This window comes from Heterocephalus glaber, unplaced genomic scaffold (genome assembly GCF_053883595.1).
Source record: "Heterocephalus glaber isolate CG9 unplaced genomic scaffold, H.glaber_assembly_v1.0 deba00001481, whole genome shotgun sequence".
NCBI lineage: Eukaryota > Metazoa > Chordata > Mammalia > Rodentia > Bathyergidae > Heterocephalus > Heterocephalus glaber.
The window spans coordinates 31,984,362-32,007,213 of record NW_028258317.1 but is presented as its reverse complement, the minus strand read 5'-3'; the positions used below and the strand labels follow the sequence as shown (position 1 = coordinate 32,007,213).

General features: G+C 36.3%; 1 protein-coding gene across 4 annotated transcripts in view; it reads right to left on the bottom strand.

Moving 5' to 3' along the window:
• Nucleotides 1-22,852, bottom strand: part of Mllt3 (MLLT3 super elongation complex subunit) — a 334,605-nt gene that overhangs the window by 144,548 nt on the left and 167,205 nt on the right. For 3 of the 4 annotated variants that reach the window (XM_087183848.1, XM_087183851.1, XM_087183849.1), the window contains exons 3-4: nucleotides 17,620-17,702; nucleotides 7,066-7,209 (exon numbers count right to left, since the gene is read on the bottom strand). In XM_087183848.1, coding sequence (XP_087039974.1) covers nucleotides 7,066-7,209; nucleotides 17,620-17,702 — 227 coding nt within the window. Of the gene's footprint in view, nucleotides 1-7,065; nucleotides 7,210-7,862; nucleotides 7,949-17,619; nucleotides 17,703-22,852 lie in introns of all 4 variants that reach the window. The other variant, XM_087183852.1, reaches the window with a different exon arrangement.

The following is a 22,852-nucleotide window of genomic DNA, read 5'->3' as shown; positions in this document are numbered from 1 at the left end:
ACAAGTGCACAAGAACCATTTGAGCCAAGAAGGGAGAGAGAAACTGAATTAACAGTTATCAGTTTTAATATTTTTCTTCTTTAAAAAGAAAAAGTTTTACTTTAAAAATTCTTCAGGATTCACATCCTTTAATTTCTTCCCTGTTTTTGTTCAAATCTTATTTTCTTGGCTTTTCCTGCACTGGGGACTGGAGTCCAGAGGTCTGAGTGCTGGCTTTCTTTCAGATATCCTAGGTAACTAGATATCACAGTTCTTTGAAGACTACCTTAAGGCTGCTACATTAGAGCTTCTTACATACAGCCAGCAACAGGGCTGGTTCCTGGAAGTATAATAAAACAAATGCAGCAACCTTACAAAACTGATGGCTAAACGGTCAATACAACCTTCCCTGGCACACTTTCTAGGATCATCTATCTATCATTTCTTTTTCTTTTTGGCTTTTGCTCAGTTTCTGTGTAAGAGTACTTGAGCTTTGAGCATAGTGAAAAGTATGCCTTTATTTTTTCCTTCCTAAAAGTAAACAGATAGTTGGAAAGGAAGGAACAAAGGCAGGAAAAATGTTTTACACCACAGATATTTTTCGGTACATATTTCAAAATCAACTTGTGTGATTTTCAGAAGACATAAAACCATAAAACCACTAGGTATGTTGAATCACATAAATAATTCTGTAATATCATGAATATGCTTTCTCCAGAGAAAAAATAATTTATGAGATCAATGTTATATTTTGAATAAAGGCTCAAACTTTACAACATTCTATTTCTCATATATGTTCCACTTTCATGATTTAATTTTTCAGAGTTGGGAAAAGGGCAGCCAAAGATATAAAAGGAAGAGAAAATACCTAATATGATGGAAAATTAACTTCAGTGAAACTACCATGTAAGTAAGGTAGCCTGCATGATCTTGCATTTATTTAAATAAATCACTTTTTACCAGTGCCAATGAAAAATAGCATTCTTTTATCTTTTGAAGCAGACAATTACAAGATGATATATAACAGAAAATAAAAAAGCACACTTGTTCCAAAAAACAAAAATCTAAAAATCTAATGAAGCTGTCCAATGACAGCCGCTAAAATAATCTTCTCTGTATTATTTGCTTTGAGTCATTTTAAAAATAAGCAGCCAGGGCCAGGGATTTAGTTCAGTGGTTCCACCACCTGCCTCACAAGCGCAAGGTCCCAAGTTCAATCCCCGGTACCCAAAAAAAAGCAGCCAGCTATCCATCTCTGGGTACTGTTGGGACGAGTTTGCCAAAAAAGCCACTCATATTTTTAGAAGCCAAAGTCTTGACGAATTAGTTCCGAAGAGCATAATTTGTTACACATCGAAGAAAGCTGAAAATAGACCTTGATTAAAGAAGCTTCCGTATCTTTTTGTAACCTTTCCAAACCTAAATATGTGGGAAGAGTACCCATAAATTTAAGTTGAAGCTGAAATGTTTAGAATATTTCCAATTTAAAATACATTAAAATGTGGTCTCTGAAAGAAAATGAAAATGTCCTTTTAAGCACATGAAAAGCTGCTCAGTGTTATCATAAGTGGAATATGAATTTAAAATGAGATGCCATTTCCACTTACCAGACCAGGGTGGGGCAGGGTGCAGGACACTGGCAGCCAGTTAATAAATCACCATGGGGAAAACAGGCACAATAAGCACTCTCACAGATTGTCGTAGGAGCATACAGTAGTGAAACTGCTTTAGCAGGAAATTTGTAAATCTGCTAATATTTAAATTCTATTTTGCATAAGAACCACAATTCTGCTCCGAGAAATTTATCCTACAGACATACTCACCAGTGGACCAAGAACTATGTATGTGGTTATGCACTGCGATATTATTAGTGCCCAAGAGGAAGGTTCACTGCATATCAGTTTTCTATGGCATATTCACACTTTCAAAAACATAAAATTTGTTTTGATCCCCGGTACCAAAAAAAAAAGCAAAACATAAAATTTGAGCATGAAAGAAGACAACTTGTACAGTTTAGTTTAGGAAATCAAAGAGTTCAGAATTCTCCCACAAAGAAAACAGTAAACCATCCTACACAGGTTCATTCCAGGTTCTAGCAATAAAATGCCATGTTCAGAGGGCTTGACACATTAGTGAAAGCTCCTTATCATAAAATCTTTTTGGCCCTTTAATTTCCTTTCATAATAAACAGTGTTTCAGAAAACTTCCAATTTATCTCTTGCAAAAACAGATCATATATAAATGTAACTGTCATTCTGAGAAACAGGACTGCATTATGCGACTGACTTAATACAGACTGAAAGCATGTTCCCCAAATCTTCTCCCAACAAATCTTGCCAAATGGATGTCTGAAACGTCCTACTAAAACAGGTGGTGTCTAAACAGAATTGGATTTTTGCCTATAGAAACCCTGGCTGTAACACTGCCATATATAGTTTTAATTTTCAGTTCTTAAAATTAACTGCTTGCCAACCATTCAGGAATAGACTGAACAACATGTTTAGACTTTACCCTGTTTAACTGAAAGAGAAGGTGAGAAGGAAAAGGAAGGACAAAAGGAGAAGGGGGGGAGGGAGGAGGGTGGGTGGTTCTCTATCATCATGCCATAAAGATCAACAAAAAAAAGCAGACCATTTAATCTCTAGGGGGAAAAGGGGGGAGCAGTTATAAAACAATTTCAGTTCTCAAAAGATGCTTGTCCTTTTGTGCTTTCTTCATAGAAGCACAAGGACGTAACTACCTTGCTGGACATAGTACATTATAGTACATTACTCTGATAGAAATTTAGAATTAAGAACAATGGTAACAATCACTAATTTTTCTAATGAAAACTTATCTCTTAAAAAAAGATATTGCAAACAGACCTGAAATTACTCTTTATACAAACAAAATACAAACACCTCGAATATAAACTCCTTAAAGAAAGATACCATAGGTTTTCTTGTTTAAATACAACAGGTCCATCAGTGTGCTGGTCATCCTAACTGACAGGAAACATGTCTTCTTAGAAATAAAGACTGAGTACCTGACACTGAGTAACAAAGCTTTCCTCTCTGCTCCTTTAAGTATTTGATACAAAGGCAGTTAAGCACTGTTTATCTTCTAAACCAGTACTGGGTAATATGTGCCATACATACTGTGATTACTCTTCCTTCTGAAGGGAATACTAGCAAGTCCATCACACAGCTGATGAGATTCAAAAAGATGCAAAAACTTTTCTAGGACAACCCAGATAGAAGATAATAGAGATGAGGTTTTTTTTAAAATCAGCCTGATTTCCGATCTTTACCAATTGCATCATACAGCTTCCTAATCAGAAATTCAGAGACAAGTTGAATGATCAGTTTGAGTTATATGACATTCAACAGCTAATCTATATCTTTGCTTTGCAAATACCCACAAGAAAAGCTCATTTATTTCTTGGAGCAATGGATACCGAAAGCTTTCCACACCATTTCTCAATGTGACTGCATTCGAGCTACTAAGAAGGCAGTGACTGAACAGAGAGAAAATCATCTATTGTAATCAAAACTCCTTAATCCTAATATCAGAACAGTCTGACCACTGCTGATCCAAAAGGAATCAATGAGTTCATTTTTTTTATAAATGGGAAATACAAAGAAATACCTCAGTGGAATGGAGAGTTGCTTCTCCATGGGGTATGCCTAATCCTTTTGTTTATAATTCTAGGACAAATACACGATATCAAGTCTTGCCCTTAAAAGTTTATTGTGCATGGGCCAGGGATTTAGCTCAGTGACACTGTGCCTGCCTCACTTGCCCAAGGTCCTGAGTTCAATCCCTGGCACCGGGGGGGAAAGAAAAAAAGAATCAAAAGTTTATTGCTCACACTGCCCTTCCCCTTTACAATCCAAAAATAAAATAAGATCTCAAAATAAAGAAAATCTCCCAAATAAGTATAAACATATAAATAGTAAGTATGCAATAAACACTAATCATTAATTTTATTAATATAATAATTTTTTTAAATAGCTCTCAAGTTGTTCCCTTCTACTCCTTGACCCTTATCCTGTTTTTTATTTTTTGGGGGGGTGGGGGTGTTTGTTTTTTTAATTAAGGTTTAACAGGGGTTAAGTTCTAAAGAAAACCCATAATTTCCCCAGCAAATTTCAATGATGTCTCTAATTTAGAGGAAATTATCTCCAGAGCCCTGTGAAAGAAATAATTCTATATTTCAATAATCTCAGAAAATAATATTTAAATCCAAATGTACCTGTCCCATAAAGGTTTTTTTTTCCTTTTAAAGAAAAGTTATCCTCAACATTAAAAAGCTCTTCAATATATGAGCACAAGGTGCATTTCTTACAAGGGGAAAGTACACTAAGATTTCTTTGAGATTATTTAGAAAATAGTATGACATTATAAAAAGAAACTCAGTAGAAGAAAATAATTGTCATACAGGTATAGGTTCATAGAATAAAAAGTAGAAAAAAGATCTACAACTCTTCAAGAGTCTTCTGGCAAAAAGTTCCTTGAAATTATTTTCTCCTAAGAGCTGAAAAGTGCTTTTTTTTTTCTAAGATGCTGCAAGCTCTATAAACCACCTTTCGAATCTCTAGAAAAGCTGGTTTCAACTCTTAATAGTGCTATGTGCTTTTCGTTTAAAGGAAAAACAAAAAAGAGAGAGAGAACCATAGCCAACATCAAGTTTATTCCATTCACGGCTCAAGATATACATCATGATCACACCCAGGTACATATGAGGAAGAGTTCCATTTCTTTTTCCCCCCCTCCTTTAAAGTTAGAACAGATATATCTAACATCACCCATGTAATACTTAGGAATAAGGAACACAGAACCCCTCCAAAAATAAAAACTTATCTGAAGAGACATGATCATAAACAGAAGATTTCTGGCAAAATCAAAATGGCTCAAAAGTTAGTAACACTAAGATAGACCAAGACAGTAGTAATAACTCAAACATCCAGGTAAGCCAGAAATGTTTATAGCCTAGTTATTGTTAACATATCTAGAGAAGGTAACTTTAATCTTCCCATATGAAACAGAGAGAATCTACGGCATTACTATTATTCCAAATGAATTTTAAAAGTTTTATTTTACTACAAAATTCACTAGAATAGGTCTCTTGGAGAATTTAAATACATCAAATAACATGTACTTGGAATATTTCACATTTCAACTTAAAGTTGTCAAAACACAATCAACACATGATAGGAAAATATCTATGCTTCAAACAGCACTTTAAAAAACACCAGGGAGGAAAGTGAGGAGTTGAGGAGGAGCCTTCTGAAGTAAAGGCTGAGTGGAGCAAGAGACCAGCAACGGAGGAGAGGCTTTGTCAGATGCAGCTCTGCACCCCCACTATCACTGACTCTAGCCTTGCTTTCTGCTCGAAGCAGCCTTTTGGTACTCTGGTGATGAAGGGTTGTATTAAAAAGTTCTTATGCCATGTTTACTTTGCCCACAACATTTATCAGAAGCTTGCTGTGCTCAAGTCCCATAATTCATACAGTCCCATTATCTACCCCACAATATACCCTAGACATAATCAGAAGTGTAAAATGCCACCCTCATAAAAAGAAAATAATGAAGGCAACTAGGATTTAAAATGGACCAGGTGATTTTTTTTTTTTTTTTTAGTACTGGGGATCGAACTCGGGTCCTTACAATTGAGAGGCAGCGGAACCACTGAGCTAAATCCCCAGCCCCAGACCAGGTGATTGTTAAAAATATGGCCATAGGTAAACAGCATCAACACTGTGTTCTTGGTAACTATTAAAGATATAAAGTAGGGTTCCTTGTTAAACAGATTCTTTAATAAATATGTAAGTCATTAATTTTAAAATGAGTGTTTTAATTGTAAAATGGGCCTTACAAAAGCCCATTTCTTCACGAAGATGTACTTTCTCATTACTCTAAGTGGTAGCGGATTTCCAAAGCTGACCCACCAATATTTGTTTAACTTGTAACCTATTGGCATATGGCACAATGAGAAATGAAATATGATAAGTACTTGCAAAGCTTCAAACGCACATCAGCTGTTCAGCTGAAATGACAAGAGACTGGCAAAACAGGGTTTAAAAGATGGAGTTCATGAGCCAGGGATTTAGCTCAGTAGTTCCAGCGCCTGCCTCACAAGCACAGGGTCCCCAGTTTGATCCCCGGTACCAAAAAAAACAGATGGAGTTCACAAAATCCAACTGTTCACACAATTGTCCATGTGGGCAACTCTCATGACAAGGTCCACACCTTTCCTTGAGATTCTCAAAGTTCCTATCTCCATAAAGGGGAAAAACTTCTGTGCCATGAAGTCTATGGATGCTTACAGGAAATAAAAATTTCATGAATACAAAACTGTTCAAAAACCTTGCAGGAAAAAAAAATACCAAGTGAAGAGGATCCTAGAGTAAATAACATTTCAAAATGATAAAGGAAGTTTATCTAAAATGGGGCTGAAGGCCCCAGAGACACCTATTTTAAAGTAGATTTTGACCAATTTTGTACAATTGGCTTAGCTGCAAGAAAACATTCCAAATGTTCATATTTGTAAGAAACTCCATCTACAGTCTTCCCAATCTAGCCAAATCATAAGCCAAAAATTTATCACATCTTTTATCATCAAATATTATCACTGTTTTAAAAGAGAAATCTAAATTTTAACTACACACAACCCAAACTAAAATGTGTATTTAAAGACTCAAACATGTAATGAGTGAACATGCCTTTTCTTTTAATTATGACTAAGAAAATTTGGGCAGTAACTCCTTTTTAATATTTCTAACATGACTTTAAACTAATATAACAAAGTTCAGACATTGTTCTTTCTTAACTGAGGATGATTAATTGCTTACTTATTTTGGGCTTTTGTCAAAATAATTGAACTACATAGATCTAGGGATGTTCTACCCAACAATATAATTTAAGACAAATATCTATTTTAAAGTATCAGTTTGTCTACCTGTTCTCTTCAATTCCTGAGTCTAAATCATTAAGATGCTTCATCTCTTTTACCTCTCCCAAAATGTTATTACACTTTTTAACACACTGGCAAATTTTTTTTTTCCTTTTCGACAGAAAAGCTTTTTATAAAAGAGCACCACTTACCCCTCCTGCCTTCAGCAACTTTCTTCTAAAGTCCTCTGTGGGGTTATTGAAAGTGAGCTTCTCACAGCGGAGATGATTCACTGGTGGATGGCCTTCAAGATGCAGGAATAAGTCATAATCAAAGCGGACTTTCTTAGGTTCTTCCTGGAGATTAAAAAAGTTTAAGAAGGAAAAAAGTGAAACAGAACATTTTAAAACAAAGTTTAACCCTTATAAGGCACAGAAAAGATCTACACACTAAACAGCTGTAGCATCAAAGCAGTGCATTCCTTACTCTTCCCATCTTGCCCTCCACACCCAGCATCAAAGCACACCATTCTCTCTCCCCTAGCTTGAGTAAGCCCTCTAACTATTTGCTCCTACTCATTGCCCAAACCACTAATGCTGCCTCCTTGCCTAGGTCTTTCTACTTTAGGATATGTTCTCCTAAATTCCTCCATCACTCAGGATTCAAAATTATCTGTAAATTATCTGGTTACAATTTCAATGGCTTCCAATAGCCATTAGGATAAAATCTAATGCCACATGAATGCCATGTAAAGGCCTTCACAATCTGGCTCTTAGCTTCTAATTCTGCCATTCCCCTTGTTGCCTATCTGATGGTTCAACAGTATACTAGCGCTGACTGCTTCTCGGTATCTACCTACCACTCACTGTGTTTCACCATTGCTTTGCATTATGACCTTCACTGCCTACCTCCATTCCTTCATCTCCCTGCTTTACCTGAGTAACTTCTCCTTCCCTTCATGGAGATTTCACTTCAAGAGCATTCACTAAACTCTACCCCAGCTCCTCACCTGCTCTGCTTTGCTGTGTGTGCATCTCCCTCTCATTCCGGTCCAATCTCAGAATGACTCTCTTGATTATCTCCGTTTATCCTGATCTATCATAAGATTATTCAATGTAGTAAAAGTGTTGGAATTGTCATTAGTCTCTTAACAGTTTAGACTTAACATCAGTCACACAGTAGAAATGTAATGTCTCTGAGATAAATTCAGAATGGCATTTTCCTAGATACGGAATTAGTAGGGAAAAATAGCACCTTGCCCAAAAGAATACAATAATTAGAATTTCATGATGTCTAGGGTCAACTTTCAAGCCATTACTTTGGTTGGATAAATATGTATCCTTTTCTACATATGAATTTTCAGCCAGCCAAGGTGAAATGATAATAATAACCAGTACACACTGTGACCTTCACATTAGCTATCCTTTTTGACATTTGTGAGCTGTTTTATTGTTGTATTACCAATACATGGTAAACAAAATTATCTGAAACCAGTTCTTTCGACTCAAAAGTCTTAGCATCTAAATCCATCAGAATGTAGACATTAGCAACTACAAATTTGGGGTGTCTACCTATTTTACCAAGCTCCAATCCCAAATTCCTGTCTTCATTCACTTCCTCACCCACCTCTTCACTGCCAATATAGTCAGAGTGCAACATGCTCCTCCGCTCTCCAATCAGGGTGCCATCCATCCTCCCTGGGCTTCCTCACAGATAACTGGCCATTCCTTCCCAGTCTTTGTAGCCTTCTCTTCTGTCTCCATTGACCCTTAAATGGTATTTACATTTCTGCAAGGTTTCCCAAGAGACGATGCCCATTTAACAGTGACCCTTCTCAGTCAGTACCTCCCTCTCAGCTCTCACTGGCTGTCACCTGCAAGTGTTCCACAGGCTGACCCACAGCAGCACCAATTACATTAAACCTGTCTTAGCCTGTCTTTTATGCCTATACTCTATGTCTTAGAAGTAGCAATCCTGTTTTCCAAGGTTAAAACACATAAAAATCATCCTCCACTCTTCAGTCTCCCACACTCACCACAGTAAAACTTTCTCCAGTTCTATTTAGTATCCCTTTAGGAACTCTCAGATCTAACCCTATTCTCCAGCTATCATGACTACTGCTTTCACTTAGATCTTTACCTTTCCTCACCTCACATTCTTCTTGGTTTTGAACTTAACTCATTCTACTTCTCACAATGACAAGAGTGATTTTTTTTCTAACACAAAAATCAGATATATTTCCATTAATTAAAAAAGAACATTTAAAGGCCACTTTCTTGGAATAACCAGAATTGTCTTTTACCACTTTTCCTGTATTTCCTTTCTTCTCTTCTACACATTCTTCTCCAATATTTTTGAAGTACTTGCACTTCCTCAATACTTCTCATGATCTTATCTGTTGTCCAGTGGTGGTGAACCTCTGGCATGTATGCCGAAGCTGGTCATTTGTTATTATTGAAAGCTCTAAAAGGTTCTCCATCACTGATCTTGTCTTTCACAGGTAGTCTTCCCTATCCCTAGGACATCTTCCCCCTAGAAAATTCCCTTTATTTCCTGGTTAGTGCAAATGCATTATTCAAGACCCAACTTAAAGCATTAACTCCTCTGGAAAGTCTTCTTACCCATCCCAATATAATCAGAATTAGATGTCTCTCGTATAGCATTACTCTAGTAATGTAATTATCACACTGAATTATGAACATTTTTATCTTATCTCTGTCCTAAATTGTAAAACAATCAATGCAACCTTAGAAATAATTTAAAAGGAGGGCAGTTTTCTGCCTTGTAATTGGGAGTATAATTAGGAAAACTTTTTGTTAGACATTTTAGCAATATCCATCAACACACTAAATGCTAACAATGTTTGACCCAGTAATTCTATTCCTAAGAATCTCTTCAAATATGAATGCAAATGCTCATAGTAGCATTCTTTATAATAGGAAAACATTAAAAGTGATCTGCATTATTATCATGGTATACTATTCAGATGTTTAAAATTTCTGACTTGAGAAGGCACCTTGCTAAGTGAATGAAAGGCAAGTTACAGAAGAATATTAAAGTATCATGCCCTTGCTAACCTCTACACTGACATACGTAAACGCATGGAGGAAAATCTGAAAAAAGCAATACCAAATAGTTAACAATCACTAAAGGAAGTTGAGTTTTATTCCATACACTTTTACTAGAAGACACATATTTTACATATTGATGAATACAACTAATTACCAGCATAAAAAGAATGATGTAATAACATTACTTTATAGCCCTCAAAAGTTTAAAACAAGGGGCGGGGGATTTAGCTCAGTGGTTTCTCCGCCTGCCTCACAAGCGCAGGATCCCGAATTCAATCCCCGGTACCAAAAAAAAGTTTAAAACAAGAAAGTCATTATTTTTCAACCAAATTAAGGGTAAGGACCATACAGCATACCTCTTCATATGAGTCCCAAGTATAATTTTTTTAAGTTTTTTTTTTAAATAAGAAAATAGTACCCATTAACTATAGTGTTACCAACTGGATGTCTTCTCTCAGAGGAAAGACATTAATTAATATTATGTTAATCTACACTCCTCAGAAAAGATTCTTCAAAGTTCAAATAAAAAAGCATGTATTTGTCCTGTATAAAAACCAGTGTGCTTCCTAGAAGTGCAAACCTGGTTTTGGCACATCAAATTATCCCTCTCATGATGCAGAAGCTTCATCCATGACATTTACTTGTCTGCTTTTGCTGAGAACACACTGAAAGAGAGACACACAAGATCCTTTCCAGCCTGAAGCGCCACACATACAAAATGAGAAAGAATAAGCACACACAAGCTCAAGGCAAGTACTGACACTACCAGCCCTCTTGACAGTGGCAGCAGGTCAACTAGCAAGGAAAGCTGAAGACACTCTCATTAGAGAAGCAAGGCAAACTCACAGTCTAGGACAGGACCCAGAACAGACAACATGCTCAACATGTGTGTTAGAGTTCTTCCACCAACACAACTAGCTTTTTGGGCTGAATTCCCTCCTCTCCTAAGAAAACCCTGAACACTTTTTTGTGAACCATTACCGTAATGGATATTCACTCTTCAAGACAGAGTGGAGTTTGTAAACACCCATATAAATAAAATGATAAGTGCTCAAAAGAACATGCTGGAGCAAGAGCCTAGACCTACTAAATTTTTACCAAACAATCATTTCAGTCAGAAATGAAACAAGAAATATACCCAGTTGCTAACAAATAAACCAGACACAGAAGACAAGCTCTGCACGATTCTATTTCTAGGAGGTTTCTAAAATAGTCACATTCATCAAATTTTTAAAATAAAAGACTGGAGTAGTAGTTGCCAGGGGCCCAGGGGAGGAGGAAATTAGCACTTATTAAACAACAAGCATATGGTGAACAAACTCTAGTAATCTGTTGTGCAGCACTGTATCTACAGCCAACAGTAATGGACACAGAATTGGTTTAGTAGAGTTCATGTTGTGTTCTTACCACAGTAATGTTAAAATTTTTAAAAATACATTTAGTTCAAAGATCCAAATTAAAATACAGAAAAATTTAGTTTCCAAGACCCTCTAAGAGGATCAATAAGGGATAGCAAGATTTTTATTTTAAAAAATAACATATAGAAAAGTACATAAAATATGATACCTGTGTACTCTCCACTGAGATTTAACAGATGTTCTTTCATCAAACTCTTTAATTTAAAGAAATAGAATTTTATACATAAAAGCTTCTCCATCTCTCCTCTCCCAGTAATCAACGCTCTTCAGATCATGTGTTGTCATTCAAATACCAGCTCTTACATTACATGTGTGTTTCCGTAACATCGTTTACTCATTTCAATGCTTTTTAAAAACATACGTAAATGCATGTGCACAAATTGCATGTGCACATACTGACTTCTTCAACACTTAGGTCAGCAATATTCCTAAGCCACATTCATTAAGTACTGTGTGGTATTCTATATCATGAGGTTCATCACTTATTGATCCAAATCTCTACATATGGCCAATTGGGTCCACCCTAACATTTTATACTATAAACACTGAAATATGTATGTCTCACTGTTCACATATGAAAACAACAATCATTATTAAACATGGAATCTTAAAGAAAACCTAAAACTAGAAAACAAATAAATAATTTGGATTCTAAACAGAAAATCTACTTAATAGTGTTCAGTCTGTATCTATTTTATAGTGTCCCCAAAGCAATATACAGCTTCCCATTTTATGTGCCTCTTCCTTCACATTTAAAAAACTAAAACCTTTCATAAAATTTACGTCTTAGTCATAAGACTAATTGCCCTAGGTTCCTTCACTATAACTTGCTTTTTACCTTGTTTCGTTACTTTCAAGACTGAAGTGTGTGTGTGTGTTGAGGAGTGCTACTTGCTGTCTCTTCATCTCTCATCTGTTCTCTTTAAAATCTAGTATATGGAAAGATTCTAGTTATTTCTGCTAAGTAAGAAAATGGGAAAGTCAGAAAACATGTTTCTCTGCTCAACTGAGAGCTTATAAAAATGATCAGAAAAGTTAAATTTAAAAGAGAAAAAGATATGCACTTCAGTATTATTTCCAGACTGAAGCCAGTGCAATGTAAATTAACTTAGCATAGTCTACCCATAACCATACTATCTCTAAGAGATTAGATTTGCCTTTCCTATCTTTTCCTTGAGACAAAACTTTTTGGATTGAAGCCTAGATTCTTCCTATAGTATAACTCATGCTCTAAATAAAAATTTAAAACTGGACAGGAGGATGTGACAAAAGAAATCATCATATGATCTTCATTAATTAAACTTCCAAGATATTAAAAGGAAATAAGGTGAGGGAGAGATAGGTTCTGACTTCTTTCTCATAGATACAACCACTTAAACACACATTGTAAAATTGGAAAAGGATCTGAAGAGTGATTTCTCCAAAAAATATAAACAAATGGACAATAAACATGAAAAAATGTTCATCGGGAAATGCAACTCAAAACCAAAATGAGATACTGTACCACCTCACACCAACTAGGAACACTATAATAAAAAAAGAAAAGTGGAAAAAAACAAGTTTGGAGAAGTTAGGATCTTCACATATTGCTGGTGAGAATGTAAAATGGTTTAGTCATTTTGGGAAATAGCTTAGCATTTTCTCAGTAAGTTAAATCTGGAATTACCATATAACTGAACAATTCTACCTAGGTATATACCCCAGAGATTTGAAAACTTCTGTCCATAAAACTCTTGTAAATGAATACTCATACCAGCTGTTATGGCTTGTGTCTAGATGTCCCCCCTCCCCCAAAGCCTCATGCAGTCATATGTAGGGCTTTTTTCAGAGGTGGCGAGATCTAGAGTGTGTGATGTAGGGATTGATGCATGGTGCAATGCTAGGCTCAAGGGCACTACGATTGAAGTTGTGAGTGTTATCCACCCTAAGTAGTCTGGATGAAACAAAAGGGAGAGAAAGACATTGTTTAGGTCCCTTGTTGCTTTGCTACATTCTGCCCACCTTGAACTGCTGTCCCTCTGCCATGTGCCACCTTGCCTTGGAGCCAGCTGATTATGGTCTAAATATACCTTTCCCCCTTACCAGGGAGGCATAACACTGGATTCCACAAACACATCCCTTAATTTTCTACTGTAAATTTTTACTTTATCATAATAGTAGTCAGCTACGTGTCTCAGTACCTCTTCCTGAGGGATACAGGAAGCAACCTTTGTGTGTGTTCAACAAATGGCAAGGTGTGTGCATGTGTGCAAAAATGTAAAACCAGGATTTTTAGCCAGGATTATGCTCCATCTAGCAAGTTTTATGTATGTTTATCTGAGCATCAAAGAGGGTATAATACATCCATGCCACTCTAGAATTTTTTTTCCAGTTTTCTTTTGATTTTTCTGGCAGAAGTACCCCAGTTTAGTACAATGGCACATGAAAAACCAGATCTGCAAGTTTTGAGGGAGATCAAAAATGAACCATCAGATTACTTGTGCATGAATGATGAAGATGATCCATTATAGTAAAATACATGTTTTCATAAAAGAAGAGTGGGGTGGGTGGATGATGATGAGAAGCGGGCAGGGAGAGGAATGGGGGGGGGGGGGAGAGGACAAGGAGGAGGACAACGATGACCACAACAACTTTGATGCAGGCCATGTGAGCCAAAGTTCCTGTGACAGTGAAATGAAGCAAGAATCAACTGATTCAGACACAGAGAGTGCAGACCTCCTTAATTCACATGATGAAGAAAACAGCAATGTGAGTGCGTATTTGACTAGTCGAAATGTTGCAAAATGGTCACGCAACCAAAAAGAATGATCCAATGTTAGAACTAGGTCCAAAGATATAGTGAGGATCTTGGCAGGGGTGAAACCTGTTGGACAGAATGCTAGCACTACCATTCAATGTTGGAACTGCTACAAGATGTTGTGAAATACACAAAGGCTGAAATACAAGTAAAATGTTCTGTATGCACCAACGGCCATATTCAATAATATATTTATTAGTGACACCTCACTATCTGAATTGAAAGCATTCATAGGTCTGCTGTACTTAGCAGGTATTTCTCATAGTAATCACAGGGATGTAAGACTTAGGGAAAAGTGATGAGTCAAAATATGGCATAAAAATTTATGCCCTTGTAAATACAAAGATTTATTATACTTTCAATTTAGAAATTTATCCTGGAACTCAGACACCAGATCCTTATTTGTATAGTAAACCAAATGATGCTGTGAGCAAACTTGTTGCTCCCATCTCCTAAACTAATCAGAATGTGACATTCGACGATTAGTTTACCAGTTTCCAATCAATGTTACACTTGCTAATAAAGCACAAAGTGACCAGTGTAGGAACTGTATGCAGGAATAAAGCAGAAATTCCAAATGCAATGTTGCAATTTCAAAACAGAAATGTATACTACAATCTTTAGATTTCAGAAAGGTTTACATCAGCGTTGTATATAGCAAAGAAAAACAAACTGGTATTGCTGATATCAACACTGACAACATTCCACAGCATGACAAAAATATTGATAGAGAAACCTCTACAAAACGGAAGCCTGAGATGGAAACTTTCTAGCATAAAACCAAAGGCGGAGTAGATGTTGTTGATGAGTTATGCAGCAACTATGATGTCACTTGAAACACAAAGTGTTGGCTGATGATTGTGTTTTACTCAATCCTAAACACGTGTAGCACAAGTAGTTTGACAGGTGACAAAGAAAATAACAAGTGCAAAATACCACGGAAAATTTTCTTAGAGGACTGGGACTGGAACTCATGAGAGATCATTTACAGCAGAGGAAAAACAAAATGTTTCTGCCCAGGAAACTATGTAAAAAAAACTGTGGCACACACTGGTGAGCTGACAGGTGGACAGACAGGTGCAGCATCACAAAGACTTACTAGAACAACAACAGGAAAACCAAAAAGATGTCAACTGTGCCCTACAAAAAAGGCCAGGAAATCAGAACATACATGCTATCAATGTAAGCAATACTTGTGTATGGAGGATGCAGTTTTCATGTGTGATGCCTGGGTATGACAACTGAAGCAAAGACTGTTTTGTTGTAGAGTTCTATTGGTATTTTCATTGTAGTTCACATAGGTTTTTATTTCTGATGTTATCTTTTAGGTTTTGTAAGCAAGTACACAGCTGATATAAAAATGTTGATGTTTATTCTAAAAGTGCAATATGTATTAATACTTTGATAGTTTATGTACCTGTTAAGTACACACTGTATAATAAGAACCTCCTGACAAAACAGCAAGACTAGTGAGATGTCAAGTATGTCCTATAAAAAGGCCAGGAAAGCAAAACACATATGCTGTCAGTGAGATACATGTATATGGAACGTGCTATTGTCATCCATGAAGACTGCCTTACAAATGATAATTGAAGTAAAGATTTTTTTTTGTAGAGTGCAGTTGGTATTTTCATTGTACTTCACACAGGAATTTATTTCTACCGTTCTTTTTTAGACTTTTTACATCAAAAACAGTAGATGTCGAAAAACCTGATGCTTTTTTATAAACACTCAATAAACACTAAAAATTCAATGCTTTCTTTTTCTGATATTTTTTTCCTGTTAAGTACTCATTTAATATAATAAAACTCATAAAATTAATATTGATAATTCATCAATAGAAATATTCTAAAGAATAAACGTGAGTGTGACACACCCATGTTTATAAGCCTTTACAACAAAATTAATGTTATGCTTCACAGGTTTTAACTTGGGTCTCGGGTATTTTGTCTCAGCAATGAGAGAAAACTAAGACACCAGCATTTTTCATAATAGTCAAGAAGTAGAAAGAAGTCAAATGGCTACCAACTTGCAAATGCAAAGACAAAATGCAATACATCTATATAATGGAATATTGTTCAGCCATAAAAAAGAATAAGTAAGATATGTTGTATCATCGATGAATCTTACCTCTCAAAAGTTCTTATAAACTTACTAAATGAAATGATACATGTAAAACATTCAGCATACTGTCAAAGACAAAGTGCTGTAAACACACAAACATTCATGCAGAAATAAGTTACTATCATGCATGTACCCAAAATATAAATACAAGAAAACCCCAATTAATAGTGTGGAAGGTGTGAAGAAACATGGTATAGCAGGGATGTGGTGCATGAGAAGACAGGGTCGGAAAGAAAAAATATGAAAAATAAAGTCATCCTTTCATCTGTGCATTCCTACTTCACAGACCATACCACAGAGACCGACTCAGTAGACCTGGGTGGAGTGAGTCTGTCCCCACTTAGGAACCGATGCTGCTACTGTCTTCAGGACCATACTTCATGGCTTGGATAACAGGAAGTTCTATTTACTCATTTCCTTTTTCAAGTGAATTATCTCACTTTGGGGCATATTTTAGAAACTGTGATTTTATGGGGTGAAAAGTAAGAAATAGCATGATTAAAAATACCATTTACTGAGTGCTTACTAAAATATGAGGCACTGCTCTAAATACTTCACATAAAATCATTTCTCTAACCCTAGGTACTCTTATCTTGTTTTATAAATAAGAAACACGGGCTTCACAGAGGTTCAGCAATTTCTCCAGTATTACAGTCTGTGTACAGTGGACCCTCAAGTTATGACCAGCCTCAGATAAGAACAACTTGGGTTAATGAGGTTAACAGAGGTTTCATCTGCCTCTTGTTATCTATAGCATGTATCCAGGTAAACATCCAGATCTCAGCTATACTGACTTACAACCAAATTGAGTTACAACCAGCCCTTGGAAACTGATCGAGTTCATAAGTCAAGGGTGCACTGTATTTTGCCACATATATGCTCTTGAAAAATTTTAAATTCAGTAGGATCCATAATATCTCGAGTTGAAATAACTGTATATAAGCGTCAGTATTTATATTAGCTAAAGATAACATGAGATTATTATTTGTAAGCCTCAAAAATTCTAGAAATGTCAAAATGAGTAAAGGAGCATTTAACTGGAAATGCTTTTTTTTTTACAAACATGTATTATTCTTTTTCAAAATGACAATCATTCTTCTCTTAAAAGGGAAGTTTAATTAATTTCATATAAACTGACTTTAATTCAAATTATCTTTTTATAGCCACTCCCTCTATTACTAAGGGTAACCATAGACAAAATTCCAAGAACACAAATGTAACCTTTATTTTAAAACAATGTGTTTTAAATAGTGTTTTAAAACTACAGTGTTAGAAGTGTTATGAATCAAAAGTATTTTAAACAACATTTGAGTAATGGAGGGTCTTCTGAAAGATTAGTGAATAAAGATTACATACCTTGTTTTTAAAATAAACCTCAATTGGCAAAATGAAACCAGCATACCCAGATTCTTCTACTTTGTAAGGTGGATCTTTGCACACTGCAACATTAAAAAAGAAAATAGGAGAGATGAAATTAAAAACACATTCTTTTTTCAAAAGGAAAAAAAAATCCTGTTCTACCACACAGATCACTCCCAATTTTCACAGCCCTCTGGTAACCCCAAAGTTGAGTCTTTCATCTATTCTTTATTTCTTTTCTAGAATCTATAAACAATAATTTGTCCTATCTAAAGCAAAAACTTTAAGTTATTTAATGAAATTTTGACCATAGCTCATTGCAATCAACCATGGTCATGAGTGGACAGCAGCTGTTATCACCTGCTCTACAGCTTTAGAGAAACTGGGGTAGCTCCTACCCCTAAGCCTCATAAAGAACTTCGATTTTACTAACAAAACTGCTCCCTATGTCTGGGCTTCGATGCAAATCACTCCCCTGCTTACACTCCTCACTTGTTTGAGATGTTCCAGTTCCTACATCACCCTCGATAGTCTGTCAATTTTATTGATGCCCATAAAGACTTATTACCCTTATCTTTCTCCCTCCAAAAGAAGACTTATTGAAAGTCTGACAGACATACAAACACTTTAAAATATAATCACATCACAAGAATACAAAAGAAACAATGGGGCCTTTGTATTTCATATGGAATTAGTAGGAAGCAAAACTATTAGGCAATCTCTAGGGAATAAGAATGCCTCAGAAACTAAGATTCCCCCCACCCCATTCCCATTAAACCAAATCTAATCAAAAGCCAACTGAAAAGAATTAAAAGCAGCAAATAAATATATGAAAAAATGTTCAACATCACTGGTCATTTGAGAGATGTAGATGAAAACAACACTGAGATTCCACCTCACCCCAGAAAGAATGGCTGCTATCAAGTAATCAACCAATAACAAATGCTGTTGGGGGTGTGGGGAGAAAGGAACCCTTCTCCATTGCTGGTGGGAGTGCAGACTGGTGCAATCACTATGGAAATCAGTATGGAAGTACCTCAAAGAACTAGGGCTAGAGGTCCCATCTGACCCAGCTATTCCCCTGCTGGGGATCTTCCCAAAAGAATTAAAAGAATCATACCACAGCGATACATGTGCACCTATGTTTATTAGCGGCACAGTTTGTAACAGCTAAAGTTTGGAAACAGCCCAAGTGTCCATCAACTGGAAAATGGATAAAGATATGGTTTTTTTAATAAAATGGAGCACTACTCGGCCATAAAGAATGAGAAACTAGAGACATTTATAGCTAAATGGATGCATATTGAGGCCATACTCTTTAAGTGAAATAAATAGGACACACATGTGTAAATACCAAAGTTTCTCTAGTGTGAGAAACTGAAAGTGTAAATAAGGGTTAAACTGATTAAAACAAATAATTGATAATTTGAAATAGGAAGAAAAGGTCCAAAGGGGTAGGGGTGGTGGGAAGGGAAAGGGAAAGGAAAGGAGGGAAAGGAAAAATTATGAGAAAAGAAAAAAAATGGAAACGAAGTCTATGTAAATAGGGAAGGGTGGAAGGAGTGAAGGGCGCACAGGTAATGGGGAAAAAATAAGAACCAAGATACATCATGTACAGGTACAAGCACCCAATGATAAATGTAAATGTATTATTTACCTAAAATGTACCAATAAAAGAATTTAAGGGAAAAAAAGAAAAAAAACATCGATTAAAAAAAGCCAACTGGGCTGGGGATTTAGCTCAGTGGTTTCGCAGCCTGCTGCACAAGCGCAAGGACCAGAGTTCGATCTCCGGTACCAAAAGAAAAAAAAAAAGCCAACTGAAACTACCCTGGTTAAAACCACACTTTCATGGTTTCCCAGAGTAAAGCTGAATATCAAGGCTGCGTAGCCCAGTGCCCCAAGTTCTCTTCAGCAGCCCAAGCTTACCTTTCCAAGCTTCCTCCCTTTACACTTACCACAAACCCTGAGTCTCCTTCAAACACATCCACCCCCTGATGCTGAGCATTTCCCACCTGGGCCTCCTCCTCTTACTGTTCCTTCTATCATACCTTGAGGCAACTCAGTATCTTTTGCTCATTTAAATTCCAGTTTCTAGGCCATGAAGCACTAGCATTCCTTCTCCTTTGAGTCTCCCCAAGCATTAACTGTCCCGTCAGTGCTTCGACACTTAACAGGGCCCCTTACAACGATACACTCAAGAATTTCACTGGCTAATTCCTTTCCCTTCTCAGGGACAAAAAGAATGTTTACCTCAGGAAGATAAAGAATATGTTCAAGCTGTAGCAGCCAGCATATCTGGCTGCTAATCTATGATTCACCTCAAACTCTAGGCTACCTCTGCAAAATCCCCATCTGTTCTCTGAAACTTGGGTTCCTCTTCTACACAATGAGAAGATTAAACAGGGTAACTGTTACAGACTGAATGTGCCCTCCCATCCATATTTTGACATCCTAACCTCTGATGGTAACAGTCCTAGGACGTGAAGCATTGGGGAGATGAATGGGTTTTAAGGGGGGAGCCCTCATAAATAGGTTTGATATCCTTATGAAAAAAAACTCTTTGGCCTCTTCATTTATCTGAAAACATGTCAAGAAGATGGCAGTCTGCAACCTTACAGGGGACCCTCACCAAAAGGGAGCCTTGCAGTTACCCTGATCTTGGACTTCTAGCCAGAAGAACCATGAGAAATGCATTTCTGTCGTGCATATGCCACCCAGACTACGAGCCTTGCTTTAGATGTTTGAATAGAATGAGAGAGTGATGAATATAAAAGTTACAGTCCAGGTCCTGGCATAATAAGTGGCTCATATGAGACAGGAAATCTAATTGACATGTGACTTCTTCAGATGAAAATAAAAAGGAGTCAGCAAGTAGAGGTACCTGAATTTGAATGAGAACACTCAGGTCCATGGCTTAGAGCTAGATATTATCTAGACAGCCTATATATCCTTTCCCTTTGACAGGGAAGAAACATCACCTACACATCTGTAAGCATGGCTGTAACAAGCAAGGAAACTATATGAGAACTACGTATAAGCATGAGGTGTTTTTCTTTCTTTTTCTTTTTCTTTTCTTTTTTATTGATACCAGGGATAGAACTCATGACCTTACGTGCGATGCAGGAGTGGTAACACTGAGCTAAATCCCTGGCCCACGAGGTGTGTTTTATTACAAACAATGATGCTGATAATGTACGTGAAAAATGGTTGCACATTCCACAAATGCAAATATGGTTATAAAGGGGTATACTAAAGGCAAGCCTCTGTGCCTGGCTGTCCCCTTTAACTCACTTTAGAAAAATTTCCCCAAGCTGATGTCAGAAAAAGTAAAAATGAGACACTGTGCTTGACTTAAAGGTTTAAAAAAAAAAAAAAAAACAATTAACAACCCAGACTAGCTTCCATCTTGCATCCACTGATCAGCTCCCAACCTGTCATGAACATTCAAATACTCTGAACACTAGGGTAGGGATACTTCTAAACTCACTGCACACCCCACGCCACCCAGAGCCAGGGGCTAGTGCTGCACCATGGCATTTCCAAGCTACTCAGCCCTTTCAGAACAGCAGTTTCAGTGTCCAGATTGGTTGGGATTAATTATGCCAGTGTCATTTGAAGGAAGCTTATTTTGTGGGTTGCTGTACAGGCCAGAGAAGTTATAGCTGTTCCTCTAAACACCCTTTTGTATAATTCATTTTTTCTATTCTGCATGCAAATTGCTCCTATTATAGGAAACAGCTGTTAGTGAGCACATCTTATAGCTGAAGGTCTTGGATTTTTTCCCACCCCCTAAAGGAAATGATCTATGTATTAATATTTCACAGAAGTCTGGTTTTATAAGAAAATGTTTACCAATTCATACCTCAATTATTTTAAATATAATGTGTTTATCAATAACAATGAACAATGTCTGTAAAGCAACCTGATTCTTAATTAGAAGTAAACAATAGGAACTCTTTATATATAATAAACATGCCAGAAAATCCATAGAAATGTCAATATAAACTTAACAGCTTTATTCTGAAAAAGTCAAATTAGGGGATTAATTTTTATTCTTAAAACTGGTATATTAAATTAAAATCCAGCCTAGATGTTAGTTGTTTCACAATGTCTCATTTGTTGTTCTTCCACACTTGTTTAGTTGGACTTAATAGATGCGCAGATACACTAACACTTCCCTCTCAGGCTACCCCAAGAGACCCTTAGCCCCAGGAGGTCAGTAACTACATCATTATTCAAATATGCAATTCCCTGCACTAATGTTGAGCCAAAAATATTTGCTGAATTGAGTTTTTGAGTATTTATGCTACCTTTCCCTAATTCACCACAGTCAAAACTGTTACCTCCCCAACCTCAGCAACGAGCTGACATTAGCCAATGAACTCTTCTCCAAACTCCCCACAAGCAAAATAAACTTTTAAAAATTGGTACAAGTGATAGAAAGCATTGTCACAGAGGAATCTTCTCTTGGAACTTAAGTATCCAATGTGAAACTCATTATAATTCTGACAGTACACATTTTAGGCAATTGTATTAACCAATTGGATCAGAAGATCTCTAAGGGCATTCTAAAACTAACAATTCTATAGTCATAAAGAATGGATGCTCTCTCCTTTCTACATGTACTCCAAAGCTCTAACTGGGACAATTCAAAATTCTCTCTGCTCAAGTAATCACATGTACCATGTAAATTTGTCAGAACACAATACTCAAAACTCATACCTGAGAACAGACCAAAGTTATTATAAATAAATAAATAAGTGGACTTTTCTTCCAGTAGGCACAATATGGGACCAAATACAGTATGTAATACATGGCAATGATAATTACTATACATTGACTATTAACCTATCTAATTCTGTCTATATTATCAGACGCTTGCCTGACCGGTTGTTTTTTGTTTTTTGTTTGGTACCAGGGATCAAACTCGAACCTATCTAATTCTGAAATTGAAAAAGATGTGCAAAGGGAACAAAAACACATAAAGGGAGAATGTCATGATTTGTTTAATCCAGGGGAAGTCAAAGCCTTATTTATTAATAAGTAAATCCTTACTTAGTGAAATTTTTCATATTCTCCTTTAGCAGAAAAAGGTTTGGAAAAGAGCTATGCTTGATACAGAGAAATAAATGTTGCTTAGAGAAAAAATAAATAAATCTGTGCCTAATAAATTACATCTACAAAAATTAATTTAATAGGACTCATTTTGTCACAAAAACACTAAAAG